We start from the raw sequence: 14,510 nt of genomic DNA, 5'->3' as shown, positions 1-14,510 counted from the left end.
TTCTTTAGGAGCAGAAATTCACTGATTAGATTGATCAAGTGCTAAGAAAGCACAGAAAGCCTGCAGAATTATACCTAACGACTGTAGGCCAATTAAAAAAAGAATCCTTTGTTATCGAAACCTTTTCTGTGCTTTATCTTTAATTTAAAAAAAAAAGAAAATTAACAAAAAACATACAAGATTGATTATCTTAAATTACTACTTATATAGTACCCATGAAAAATCACCCTTTAGGGAACTAGAATTAGAAGACAAATTTTTATGTGTCGATCATGTGTCTTGACAATGTTGAAACAAAGTAGTCTACCTATACGTTAATGAAAAATCAAATATTGTTCAAACATCAAATTTATTTAGCATTCTTTAACATATTAGAATTAAAAATGATGTTGGAAACATCTTTCCCATGGGATCTGATTATTTTTCCTTTACTCACATTATAAATATAGCTTTGTTTTATTTTTTTGAATTGGGAATTTATAGCCATGTTTATTCGCATATGAAGTACAAATTTAGGCCTCATAAAGATATACTTAGAGCTACTCTAGCAAAACTATATGAATTTTACATGGATGTAAATAAAAGTGGAATCTGGTGCAAAGATGTATTTCTTTTTTTATCATTCATTTTTATTTTAGAAGATTTTTGTAGACAAAAAGCATACTTGAATGAATCTAAATGGCAAACTATGAAATAACTTTTTTTGTTCCTAATAGAAAATCATACATTAAACACTGTATAAATTGAAATACACTTTAAAACTGACATAAATACAGTTAAAAGTAATACTTTATATTGTTTAGGTCTTGTTTGCTTTTGTTACGGGTAAACTTACATATGTGTGCCAGTGCATTTACACACACACATCCACATGTTTTCCTCCATGAGTTCTAGATGCTATGCTCACTTTGATTATTTTACTGTTTCATTCATAATGTAAAAGCTGTTGTGTCATACGTGTTTTTAAATAGTAAGTGGAAAAATTAATTCTACTATATAAAATGTCAGTGAAAAAGAAATCCAACAAAGTAGGGCCCAACATATCACTTGACTAATGACTTACTTTTACAAATAGGTGATTTTCCTGTCCATTTCATATCTGGTTTACATGTCCGATGCTCTGATCCACCAGCAAGAAAAAATCCTGGCTGACAGGTATACACCAAAGTATACCCTAAAGTAGGAAGATCTATTGCTTTCACATCTACGTGTGCCGGTGTCTCTGGCTGCCTGCAAGCATGAGCTGCAAAGGGTTGTTTAAAGTTAGAAAAAGTGTTGATAAACAGTTTCCATAGGATTAGTGTACATAATTTGAAATAAATGCATGCCAACTTACTCCCTTTCATTATGTAAACTTTGTACACCTTTTAGAAATGTCAAGTAGCTATTAAATGTAAAAGTAACACTCGGAGCATATAATTATATTATTGTGGGAAGATGGAAATGATACCATCACATATTTTTAAACAATACACCAAAATTAAATCATGATAGCAAAAAGAGTTAAAATGAAGGGAGGCACAGGCCATTGTACATGGTGCAATGATTGGTCCTGTGAATTATTGTACTGTCAGAGCTTCAAGCATCACTTCCACTCAGTGTTTTAAAGAGCCTTGAAAATTACAGGGCGGTTATTGTGCTAAATAAATTCATTATAAATTTCAATTGAAATAAAGGTTCCATAGGAAGGCTTTGTCATAGTACATTGATTATAACAGATGTGGTTGCTCAGTATGCTTCTTTCCCTGTGCTCCATGATGTTCATTTATAACAACCCAAAGATAATTTGAAATAGGATAAGGATCTAAGGTCATTCTAGTGAATTACTTTTACCTTAGATCAGTGTATTTTAATACAATAGTTATTTGATGTCCTCCACCCCATACCGAGCTATAAATACACTAATCATTTACATACCCATGCATAGCCCAGAAACGATGAATTTTGCTGAGTTCTAGTTCATAAAATAATAGCCAACAAAACAGCCCCGTGAATACTTAGGACACTTTTTGTTCTCTATTAATCCAACACACACACAAAAAGCTAGATTAATTTAAAGCAGCTAATGTAGTGGATTAATGAGGATAGACTTTTTTGAGTAAAACTGACAGAATTTTCGTGAACTTCATGAAAAAAAAATCTGAAAAACCTTACATCAAAATAATATCCCAAATACATCTTTGGTCTTAGAAAAGGAAATAAAAAAACATTTAAAAATACTGTTTTGAATAAAGTTTATCTTTTTGTAGAATATAATTTACTATGAATTACCACCTGCATTACTTTGTAACTCTTTTAAAATTGCACAACATTCTAACTCATTAGATAAGGAACCAGACTTACGAATGCATTCAGACTGTATGCCACTCCAAGTTAAGTTAGCAAGACAAGAACGGGTGGTAGATCCCTGAATATGGTAACCTTTTCTGCATCTGAAAAAGACTGTGCTCCCAACCTAAGGATCAAAACAGAATGTTAGATAAAAAAAGGTATCCATCACATGTAGTCATATATCAAGACAGTAATAAGCTACTCGAGACATTTTTTCAAAAATAAAAATGTCCTATTTTTACAGTTTCTAGAGTTAAACTTTTTTTTAATGAGATGAAGAGTTTGAGCAATTGATCTTTTGTAACCTTATTTGAAAGCAATAAGTGGAAAATATTGACAAGGCTGTGTACAGGGAAAAGAACGACACTCATAAATTTCAGCTATTAGTTTGTCAGTGTGACAGAAGCGAACTAAATGACTGTCTCTCTTTCCTGTACATCACTGAATATATTTCGATAGAGCTTGACCATAAAGTCTCTCATTGTGTGACTTGACTAAAAAAGTTGATTAGAGGAAAAAGAAAAAACCATGAAGAACTGTCCCTACACTCTACAAATCTGTTTCTACTACAAATCTACAAATAAATTCACTAGAGAAAACTCCAGGCCACAGTTCCTTACACTGCATTTGTTACTATAAACTACCTAAGTTTTACTTCTGATTTTCAACTAACAGAGTGATGTTATGGAAAGCCTTCCTATGGTCAACTGTGATATGACCTTTCTCAGAAGAAAAGGTAAAGTAACTGAGAAAACTCTCTTCAGACTTCTGCTGAGAATAGAAAAGCATGAAAACTGGATACAAAATTGAAAGTCATGAAGAATTTTCATAACATATGAGACAGAGATTGTGTGGAAAGTTCTAGTAAAACGGACTTGATGGCATTGACAAAAGCAACCAGAATACAAATCCAGGTCAAGATATTTAAGGATGCGGGGCTGACTGGTAATGCATTGCTTTTGTTTTGGATAAAACATCTTGGCAATAAATATGATCAGATGAAATGAAAAAAACACCAAAAAAATAATATTATTTGAAATTATACAACTTTATTAATAAAGTAATGTCACACGGACAAATGCAAGTAGGTTGCAAATGGGCATTGATCAATGTATATTAATAAAATTAGCTTGCAGGTATATAAATGCAGGTAGCTCTACACTGCAAATTTCATAGAAGGACTTCAACGGACATTAAAAATGGGTGGTTATCTTCAGAAGTGCCTACCTGTTAACTATAGACTCCGTCACATATAAACAGATTATCACAATAGATGTTCAGCAAATGCAACACCCGTTCTTCCTGAAGTGGCTTGGGAAATTCACTGGTACTTTTAAAGGTCAAATTACTGATATGGCTTTGTAGACTTATCTATTTATAACTACTTTTTAACTTATACATCTCTCTGTCTTGCCAAGGACACACAGCACGTCCGTAGCAGAGACCGGAACCGAGTGTAGCTGGTCTTGACTCTAAGTCACCTTGCTTCTTGTGATCCAAAAGACCAAGCAAAAAAATAACGTCTAGGTTCAAGGTAGTTACAGAGCTGTATTTCTCACGTTACAGGCAAAAGTAAAAATAATAGCAGTGCACTCTGTATAACGCTTGGATGGAAAATATTGGAGGCATCTGTAATAGTCAGCGTAGTGAAGCACAGAAGGCACAAAATGAATGGGGCAAGACAGGATGCTGGTAGACAGTGGAAAACCCTTCAAAGGTCTGCTGCCTGTCATCTCACCTTTCTGTAACGAGGAAAGACTGTTAAAGATGGGTTATACTAGATTGGCTAACTCATACAAACAGGAAGCCTACTAATCACATGCCAAAAAAAATCTACTTCACTAGCACTTGCAGAGAAGTCTACATCTTGTACATCTGAAAGTGAAAAACATCTCATCTGAGACTGAAAGCACATTGTATTGAGTTTGTGCAGCAAGGTTTTGGTAGTGGGGGAGCTACAGGAGTGGCTTCTGTGAGAAGCTGCTAGAAGTTTCCCCTGTGTCCGATAGAGCCAAGACAGACCCGCTGCTGGCCAAGGCCAAGGCAATGAGAGGCAATGGTAGCGCCTCTGTGATAACATATTTAAGAAGGGGGAAAAGTTGCTGTGCAACAGCAGCTGCAGCAGCCAGAAGCAAGGAGTGAGAAAATGTGAGAGAAACAACTTTGCAGACACCAAGGTCAGTGAAGAAGGACGGGGAGTAGATGCTCCAGGCACCGGAGCAGAGATTTCCCTGCAGCCCCTGGTGAAGACCATGGTGAGGCAGGCTGTCCCCCTGCAGCCCATGGAGGTTAACAGTGGAGCAGAGAGCCACCTGCAGCCCATGGAGGACCCCCCACCAGAACCGGTGGATACCCGAAGGAGGCTGTGACCCCTTGGAGAGCCCATGCTGGATCAGGCTCCTGGCAGGACCTGTGGAGAGAAGATCCTATGCTGGAGCAGATTTGCTGGCAGGACTTGTGACCCCATGGGGGACCCACGCTAGAGCAGTTCGTGAAGAACTGCAGCCTGTGGGAAGGACTCACGTTGGAGAAGTTCATGGAGAATTGTCTCCCATCAGAGGGATCCCATGCTGGAGCAGGGGAAGAGTGTGAGGAGTCCTCCCCCTGAGGATGAAGGAGTGTCAGAGACAACAGGTGATGAGCTGACCACAACCCCCATTCCCCGTCCTTCTGCACCGCTTTGGGGCAGGAGGTAGAGAAAATCAGGAGTAAAGTTAAGCCTGGGAAGAAGGGAGGGGTGGAGGGAAAGCGTTTTAAGATTTAGCTATTATTTTCTCATTATCCTCCTCTGATCTGATTGGTAATAAATTAAATTTATTTCCCCCAAGTCGGGTCTGTTTTGCCCATGATGGTAACTGGTGAATAATCTCTCCCTGTCCTTATGTCAACTCATGAGTTTTTTGTTATATTTTCTCTCCCCTGTCCAGCTGAGGAAGGGGAGTGATGGAGCGGCTTTGTTGGGCACCTGGCATCCAGCCAGCATCAACCCACCACACCCATACTTGAGAAAGACTAAATACAGAACAGATGAAGACCCACCGTTGCCTCTAGAGGTGAAGAAGAGAAAATAAACCTTCATGTTCAACAGACATTAGAACAGTGAATTGGCCAGTACAATTCTATTCTTAAAGACAACTTGTGAGGAAAATAAAAGGGGGAGAGAAAAAAAACAACTCCCTGATCAAATTAGGTGCAAAGATTAGAGTTGGTTTTGAAGTGATGACGGGGACAGGAGCAGTGTCAAGATGAGACAATAGACAGAAAACCAACTACACCTATTACTAGAAGAAGAATCACCTCGGGCGTGAGGCCACAAGATGTGGCTAGGGGAGAAGCGCCTTGGCATCTGCGAGCCAGGCAGCAGGAGAAGGTGAAGAAAAGAGCTGCCAGCCACAGCAGTGACAGACAGCACAACTGCAGGAGAGGGAGGGTACCAATAACCAGAGGAACTTACAGAAAGGACTTTTTGAAAAATAGATCTACTAACTTGACCGTAATGCCACGGGGCACACTGCTCTAGGTTCAGAAATAAGCAGAACATCCAAATAACATATCTTAGATTCCAATCTCAAATATTTATACCTGAAGAATCTATCCACAAGAGGTTAATCAAACTGTATAATGACTGTGGATTGGTCATTGTTGCATCTACTTTTATTTCCTCGGTCACTTCTCTGACTGTCACTCGGTAAACTAATAACCTGTGAGGAATTTGGAAATTATAGAAAGGACATTCATCACAGAGAACCTGGATCCAAAACATAGAATAATTTTATCTTCTCTGACTGAATAAAATGTAACATGAATTGCTGATTTAGTAAAGCCACTTGCTGACTTTTTTTGTCAAGGACTACATGGCCTTTGGATCAGACAGGTTTTTGGTTGTTAGGTATTTACTGACTATTCATCAATGTATGAAAGAATTATGATCATAAAGCAAAGTAATTATATCATGTCATATTATATTAGGTAATCAATTTATAAATAGTCTTCCCTACTGAAGTCTACTAAAGGACTGAATACATGATATATTTGCAAGGTTAGAAGTTCTTTCTTTAAACTGTATGTTCAAAAAAAAAGGGTTGGAATGAAGCATGAGTTTTTATTAAAAAGGAGTGGAAATTTCCTAAGGTTTACATCAGACATTTAAGCCTGCAGATAATTAAATATATTTGTAATTATTAAATGCATCTTCACTTTAGAAAGCTAATAAATAAAAGAAAGGATTACCTCATAACCTCTGGAACTGTTTTGTATTCCAAAATGTGGAGTACCAGGGTCTGTACATGTATTGTGAGCTGGATCTAATGTAAAATGTGAAACATGAGAGATATTATTATGGTATGCAAAGAATTATCTAAAAATGTTTGCAAAGATTAAGTCATTTCATCAATGTCTAGTTATGACAAGAATTAAATTTGTAATGGAATGTGTATATTTCTATATATTACATTTGTATTTCCAATTAAATTTCCAAGATAGGTCACCGTTCTTTGTTTCAGAACATTGCCATTATTTAAGGGTATTTTTTGAGGGTATCTTTGGCAGTGTAGACTTTAGAGTCAGGATTGCATCAATTTTTGCTGAGCTTATCCTTTTAAACCTTTTTTGAATACAAGGTGTATTCACAATGCAAATGGAACATATAGGGAAATATTTTTCTTCTGTTCTTTCCCAATCAACAGCTTAATAATTAAGTTAGATTTCTAAAAAAACCCAAACAGAACCCAAAAAAACCAAAACCCCAAACCAATCCGCTTTCTTATAGCAACTAAAATACTCAATTTTTTTGATAGAATTCTTTCTATGTCTCCAAGAAAAAAAAAAGTTTCAAATGGACTACCATCCCAGTCATTTCTGGAGAATGAAAAGACAGTCCCCCCACGAAAAAAGATACGCCAAGAGAGTATAACTAATTATTTGATGATCAGTTTCATAAGTGTAATTTAAAGCAGCCTGCAACTATTTTTGATTCAGCAATGTTCACTTCACATTCTGATGGTGTATTTGCTTTGGGGTTGCTGAGTCACATCCACCAGGTAGACAGCACAGGACTTGATACAATGGATCTTTCTGTACTACGTGATTCCCTCTTGGCATCCAAGTCTGCTTTTGTGCTGACACTGAATACAAGGAATGCAACTTGGGACTGTATTTCATCTGTAACCATTTTTAGTTTTCTGTAGAGGGAAAACTGAACTTATCACATACGATAATGTGGTATGTCATTCCACTCTCGGTCAACTTCCATTTTCAATGTTGACCATCAGTAGAACATAACAATTCAACTGGACTGATATTTACCAAAAGCTTCAAAAGTTAGGTGGATGTTGACCTAATGTGCGAGAATAAAAGCCAAACACACTCCTGACCTTGAGTTGCTTAAACAGATCAAGAACTTTTTACAAATTATCTTCAGCTGGAATGCTATTGCTAATAATAGACACATGAAGCTGTATTGACTTTTTCAGATACGTCTCATCTGAGGAAACAGTGGGGGAAAAAAGGAAGACTTCTCCAAGAATTTTAAAGAAATTATCAATATCCAGAAATAGAAAAGCTTGCCATCATTTGCTATCTTATGGTACTTCTAGGCATATTTCTAGGTATTGTTCACTGATCTTAATTTTCAAAATGCTTAACAATGGTAACTGTAAATATTTTAGATGGTCTAATATTTTCCTTTTGTGATAACATAAAAATTATGATGCAAAAGAAAAGCTTATGACTTTGATGAAGTATTTTCCATTCACTTCTACATTATGGTATATAAAATATAAATAGAAGTCTCATTATGACATTTTCAAATTTGATTCTTCGCAACAAATCTGCATTTTAGCTTCTGTAAACCTTCCTTCCTCTGTTACAAAACATAGATGTAAAATGGATTGCTCAATTCATAAAAACTAGGGACAAAAGAAGTTTTGAATTCATATCAAAAAACTGTATTGAGTGTTAATGTCTTAATTGACAAATACAGGCTGCTTTCAACAATCATGCTTGCCACATTTTCCCAGAGTGCCCACCCCAGCTCTTCCACATAACCAATATCTCAGTCACAGCAAAATATATAAATGGGCTAGAGCCTATAACTGAATGTGTTTGTTCAGAAATATCAAGGAGGATTTTTCTATTATAACACCAAAATAATTTTCTCTGGCAAGTCACCTCGAGTTGGAATAAATGCTGATGTCAGTGGGAGTTACAGGTATCCATCATTTCTCTCAGTTTGTCTGATTGTGTAACATGCAAAAAGCCTATCAGTTGCACATCAGTCAATGAGAAACTGGTAATACTTGGCAGTTTATCAGAATTTCAAAAGATCAGACCCAGCACGCTTCATCCTTTTGAACTGTACAAGCCACTTTCACAAAGCCCAAAAAGCTTTCTGATTTAGGACTGATCCTGACAAATGCCTTTAACTCTCCAGTGACAGAATCTGGTCCTTAATCTGCCAAAGTCTTCTGTGTATCTAAAAGATTCTAAAAATAGATGGAACAAATTTATGCACTTACAGTTGTTGACATTCTGCATTTCCAGCAGACGAGCAATCATGTAAATTTACAAATGACTTCATATGTGATTGTGTTTATCCTAAAATTTTTACACTCAAAATATAACCCTATTTATCTAGTTCTTTTTATATTACAGAGAGGTTTTCTATATTTGGAAAACTAATTGCTAGATTTCATAGAATCATAGAATGGTTAGAGCTGGAAGGGACCTTAAAGACCATCTAGCTCCAACCTCCCTGCCATGGCCAGGGACACCTTCCACTAGAGCAGGCCTTGAACACTTCCAGGGATGGAGCACCCACTTTTCTGGGCAACCTGTTCCAGTGTCTCTTCGTAATATCTAATCTAAATCTACCCTCTTTCAGTTTCAAAACATTACCCCTTGTCCTACACTACACTGTCTGATAGAGAGACCTCCTCATCTTTCCTGTGGGTCCTTGTTAAATACTGAAAGGCCGCAACAAGGTCTCCCTGGAGCCTTCTCTTCTCAAGGCTGAGCAGCCCCAACTCTCTCAACCTGTCTTCGTAGGAGAGGTGCTCCAGTCCTCTGATCATCCTCGTGGCCCTCCTCTGGACTTGCTCCCACAGGTCCATGTCCTTCTTACGTTGGGGTCCCCCAGAGCTGGATGCAGGACTGCAGGTGGGGTCTCACGAGAGCGGAGTAGAGGGGCAGAATCACCTCCCTCAACCTGCTTGCCACTATTTACTGTAGTGTAATAGTTTATCAAGAATATTCTCAGTAGAAACAGCCTAAATAGTAGTAGTTATTACCAATGCATGTTGGCTGAATTCCACTCCAAGTACCATCAGCTTGGCAGAATCTTCTTGAAGAGCCTATCAGAATAAAAGGGGGTCTGCACTGAAAGCTAACTTCAGATCTGTAGGTGAAACTTTTTCCATTGAGGCGTCCTTCTGCTGGAGTACCAGGATCACCACAAAACACAGCTAGTACATAAAAAAGGAAAGAAAAAAAAAGTTACTAAAAACTGCACATGCTTCGACTGAAGTATTCTACATTTTTTTATGTGCGAGTCAGGTATACTGAATATGAGTGCAAATGCTATGTTCATTTATCTGTGTAGGACTGTAGCTCAGATAAATTCTTGACAGCAATTTAAAATGAATTGTCACTGTTATAGTTATTATAAGCATAAAACTTAACCTGGAAAAATCGACCTTTTAATTGAGACACTTAAATGCTGATTAGATTTGGATGACAAAGTAATCTCAAAGTAGACAACGCTATATTGTAATGCTTTAAAATGTATCCAGTTTTTACATCAGTCACCCTCAGATGAGTAGGCTGAACATTTTTGACCTAATTAAGTAAAAGGAAAAATGTTTGTCATAGTCCTGACAAGATTTCAAGTACTGAAAGAGATGAGTTGACAGATTTAGAAGAAGGAGAAAAACAAATACAAACAAGATTCGAAGGTATGTACTTGCCTTCAGGAAAGAAAAAAAGGGAGAAAAAAAGGGAGAGCAAGACTATGAGCTTGAGGGTTAGGATCTTTGTTTTCACCCAATAATGGAAATTGAAATAGGGAAGAAAAAAGAAAAGTGTAAGGTAAAATTTTAATCACGCTCACTACAAGTCAAATTCAGAACATTCAAAAAGATTTTCAGTAAGGCAAATGGTGATGGGTCCAATTAGGTAATAAGAGATGGAGGTGACTTTTGGGGAAAGGAAGAAGACCATGACCTTACATGGGCACAACCACTCAAATTCATAATGAGGTATGTTTTTTGGAAGAAGGAGGGAGAATCCTGCGGTAGTCCATATCTACCTATCTTGCTGAGTCCTTTTTAAACTGTGAGAAACTGACAGTAGCCCAAGACAACTGATTGTAGCCTGAGACAACCAATTGTACCTTCATTGAAGCCCAACACAACTGTACCCTGAAAACTTACGCAAACACTGTGGGATGTCTCCCCGCCAAATTCCTCGACCCTCACAGGAGAGAATAGCTGTGTTAGATAGCTGATAGCCTTCTGCACAGCTGTAACTCACACTGGCACCCCAGCGATAATCAGATCCTTCCACTTTCCCATAGAGTACTGTTGGAGGGGGGCCACAAGTAATAGCTGTGTCATAAAAAGAAAAGTTAAGAATTTCAAGAGTTTATAGGGTTTAGCAGAATGCGACATAATATTTACTCATGCTTTTGAAACTAAAAAAAAATTTCATGTTGTTCAGTTCCAACAAAGCATTTATGTGTTGATAGAGCAGCCTGTAATAGACAGAAAACCAATTTAAATACAAAAATACCACCTATAGGTTTAGGAAGTCCCTGACCTTTGAGTTGCTGGAAGCAAGAAGAGTATACAGCTTACCTAGTTCTGAATCTCTTCCCTACATATTCTTTACTGATCAGTGTTGGCAATAGGCTACTGAGCTAGGTAAAAGTTTTATATAAACATGATTTATTTAAATAAATATGTTTCTACGATTCTATGATTCTAAATATTGACATTTTATTTTAAATTAATTTTTCAGCACTATTTAAAGCTTTTAATAAGACTTTGTTCATTCACCTGCTCATTTTCTAAGGCTTTCAGCACACAATGGACATTGACTTTATCGGTAATTAGTGGCTTGAAAAATATTCTGATGTTTTCCAACTTCTGAAAGAATGCCCAAAACAATGAAATCTGGAATGACCAAATTTACACTTACACATGATTTTGTTCAACAAAGAGCACAACTGTAAAATCACTCAGTCGGTGACTTTTACAACAGAAAATGCAGTCAGTTGACTACATTTGCCAAAATTTAATCAGTAGACTAGACTTAGACATCACTTTAAAGTGGTGCTAGATGAATTGGCAGTCTAGGCCTTTTATAAGCAGAAGGTGCCCTAGGCTGTTACATTTACTCCCTGAGCTGCTGTAGTGGTGCTAACAATTTTCACCAAGGCCACCTTATTTGCCTTTCAGCCTCATCCCCACTATGACCTTTACGTTAGCACTTGTAATTAGCTATTCGTGAAGCATCTTTTTGGCTATTTATGATGACTACACTGCATCATAACCACTGCAACAGGGTAATCTTTTATGGAAAGTTCGGTTTGCAGGATCCCTTTACAGAATTTTGGCCATCTAATCCAAGATAAAAGGGCCCAAAAAGGAAAAAAGGGTACTTCATTTCAAGCATTTTAAACTGAGCACTCTGATAATCTTCTTTGCAGAGTGATTTGGTTCTACTGTAGTCATTCATGTCACTATTCGGACAGATATTACACCATAGCATATGTACAAAATAAATACAAATTTTACACAAATACTTATCTAAATGTTTTAGTTGCATTTGCATGTCAGTTGTCCCAGAGAAGGTTTTGACATTTTTTTATAAATAAAGACACTGATTAGTGAATTTCACATACAGTATCAAAACAGTATTTGTAAACTACTTAAGTTCAAATGCACACCTTTGCAAGTTGGTTTACTCTGGTTCCAAGTGCTGTCTTTTACACAACGCATGGTAGATGAACTGGCAGGCTCCATCAAGTATCCTGGATTGCACTGATAGCTGACTGTCTTATTAAAAGTAAAATCATTTCCAAACTGAATGCCATTTGCTAATGCACCTGGATCTCCACAGCTGATCACTAGTAAGGGAAAAAAAAAAAGGGATTTATTTTTTTTCAATAAACATGTAATGAAATATTGACTTTTTTTTAGTATCCAAAACAAGGAAAAAATCAATCAATATATTTCACAAAAAATCAAAAAAGTAATCTTTAATTTTTAGCTAAAAAGTTGTATTTTTGAGGCATTGCAATAGCGTGGGCCAAGTATTGTGTTCCTCAAACACACTAGCTTAAGCTGGTATGCTCTACTGCTACTGTAGATTGTTATGTTAGTGGTAGTTTTGACAAGACTTTTCCTTCCTTCATACTGCGATCTTTGTCACATTATGCCTAATTTTGATGGTGAAATGCAATTCCAGCAGTTATGGAATTCCTCTTTTTTCTTTTGTGTGTCATTGTACTGATGTACTGTGGGTCTGGCCTTGTCAGTGAGGCTACTGGCCCTGCTGGCCCTGTAGCATTCCTCTGCTCCTCACTCGCTTTCCCTGATGGAGTAGCCCAGTCTCACTGCTCCTTGATACTTGGTCCTCAGCAGAATGGTTATAGGGCAGATCTAACTCACTTGGCTCACAATAAAAACTGGCACAGTAATGTATTCAATTAGGTAAAATCTGATTTAGAACTACAAGAACTTCATCTTCTGTAAGTAAGCCACATTAAAAAAAAAAAAACACACAAAAAAAAAAAGGTAAAGGAAACTCTAGAGGAACACCTGTTCTTCGGAATAATGTTATATTTTCAATGTTGACATTCATGAGGTTAAAAAACACAGAAAAGTTCCCTGTGTATCCACCTTAAAAAGATACTTCTGGTAACATTTAGCATGTATTAAAAGGGCATGTACCTTTAGATACATAAAATATTCAAGTATTACAATACAGATGAATTGTGAAAAAACGTGTTAATTTATCTAACAAAACAATCATTTTCAGTAGCAAGGCTCTATGGCTTACTACTTTAAAGCTTTAGAGGAAGAAAGATTATTTCTTACCTGTGCAGTCTGGGGCAGTGCCAGTCCATGTCCCATTAGCAGTACAATGTCTAGTAGTCAGCCCTGAAGTTTTGTAACCTTCCCAGCAGGCATAAATGACTGAGCTGGAGAATAATATTCCATCAGTGTATATTATCATACCATTGGCTGGGGTGCCAGGATTCCCACAAGATACAGCTGTGAAGAAAAGGTTAAGAAAAATCAGTATTTCCATGATAGGTGACTAACTGAAAAAAAAAAAAAAAGGTCAATAGCCCATCTTTTAAAAAAGCTATAACACATTTTGCTAAGAAAATGTTTAATAGGTATATTCGTGAGTTAATAACTTATTTCTCTTTGTTAATATGATCACTTTACTTGCATTTGTTTTGTTTTTTCAATTGCTGTTTCAGTTAGCTTGCACTGCTTGCTCCACTCCACCCAATACGGTCACTGGAGAGAAGAAAGCTCATGCAGGACTTTCTGACAGACCTATGCTTCTGTTTTGCCTTTGACCATATTTTTCTATTCTCTTTCTGTTTTTCAGTATCTCTTCTTTCAATTGTAAAAGGCATAAATAGCCAATTTTTGTCCATTTCTTTTTTGAATCAAGAAAAGAACAGACATTACATATTGGCCTGCATATGTTTTTTGGCATCTGTAGCTATACATTAAGGCAATGATTATGTTTCAGCTTCATACATCGGAGATTTGACAGTGGTTTACTCTGATCACATGTTGGGTTTTTGGGAGGGTTTAGTGTTGTTTTTTTTCCAACTGACCAGCCGATCGTGAGAAGGACTTCTTTGTTTGTTTTGAATTTTTCTAACAACTTTCCTCTAAAGCGTCTTTATTTGACCGTCCCGGCAGACAGGACACTGGCAAACACATTCCACTGTTGGAGAGAGATTACTTCTCTTCATAGGAATAAAATAAAATTATCATGAGGTTACGAGATTAACAGGGTTAATTCAATAGTTATGGAGAAATGTGCACTTAAGTCAAACTCTTTCCTTCAGTCTTCCATGGAGCATGAAGTGGTTTGTAAGACTGGGAGGACATACTTCAACTGTCTCTTGCACAGCTTTCCAGAGCTAGCAACTC

At 36.9% G+C, this 14,510-nt stretch overlaps 1 protein-coding gene across 1 annotated transcript in view; it reads right to left on the bottom strand.

The window, feature by feature from the left end:
• The window catches only part of CSMD1 (CUB and Sushi multiple domains 1), a 1,189,318-nt gene that overhangs the window by 16,608 nt on the left and 1,158,200 nt on the right, over positions 1-14,510 (bottom strand). The window contains exons 58-64 of the mRNA XM_054196719.1: positions 13,428-13,604; positions 12,275-12,454; positions 10,758-10,931; positions 9,618-9,791; positions 6,562-6,635; positions 2,344-2,455; positions 1,064-1,243 (exon numbers count right to left, since the gene is read on the bottom strand). Of these exons, the coding sequence (XP_054052694.1) occupies positions 1,064-1,243; positions 2,344-2,455; positions 6,562-6,635; positions 9,618-9,791; positions 10,758-10,931; positions 12,275-12,454; positions 13,428-13,604 (1,071 nt within the window). The remainder of the gene's footprint in view (positions 1-1,063; positions 1,244-2,343; positions 2,456-6,561; positions 6,636-9,617; positions 9,792-10,757; positions 10,932-12,274; positions 12,455-13,427; positions 13,605-14,510) is intronic.

This window comes from Rissa tridactyla, chromosome 3 (genome assembly GCF_028500815.1).
Source record: "Rissa tridactyla isolate bRisTri1 chromosome 3, bRisTri1.patW.cur.20221130, whole genome shotgun sequence".
Taxonomy (NCBI): domain Eukaryota; kingdom Metazoa; phylum Chordata; class Aves; order Charadriiformes; family Laridae; genus Rissa; species Rissa tridactyla.
Note: the sequence above shows the minus strand (reverse complement) of the source record. Positions and strands in the feature narration are given on the sequence as shown.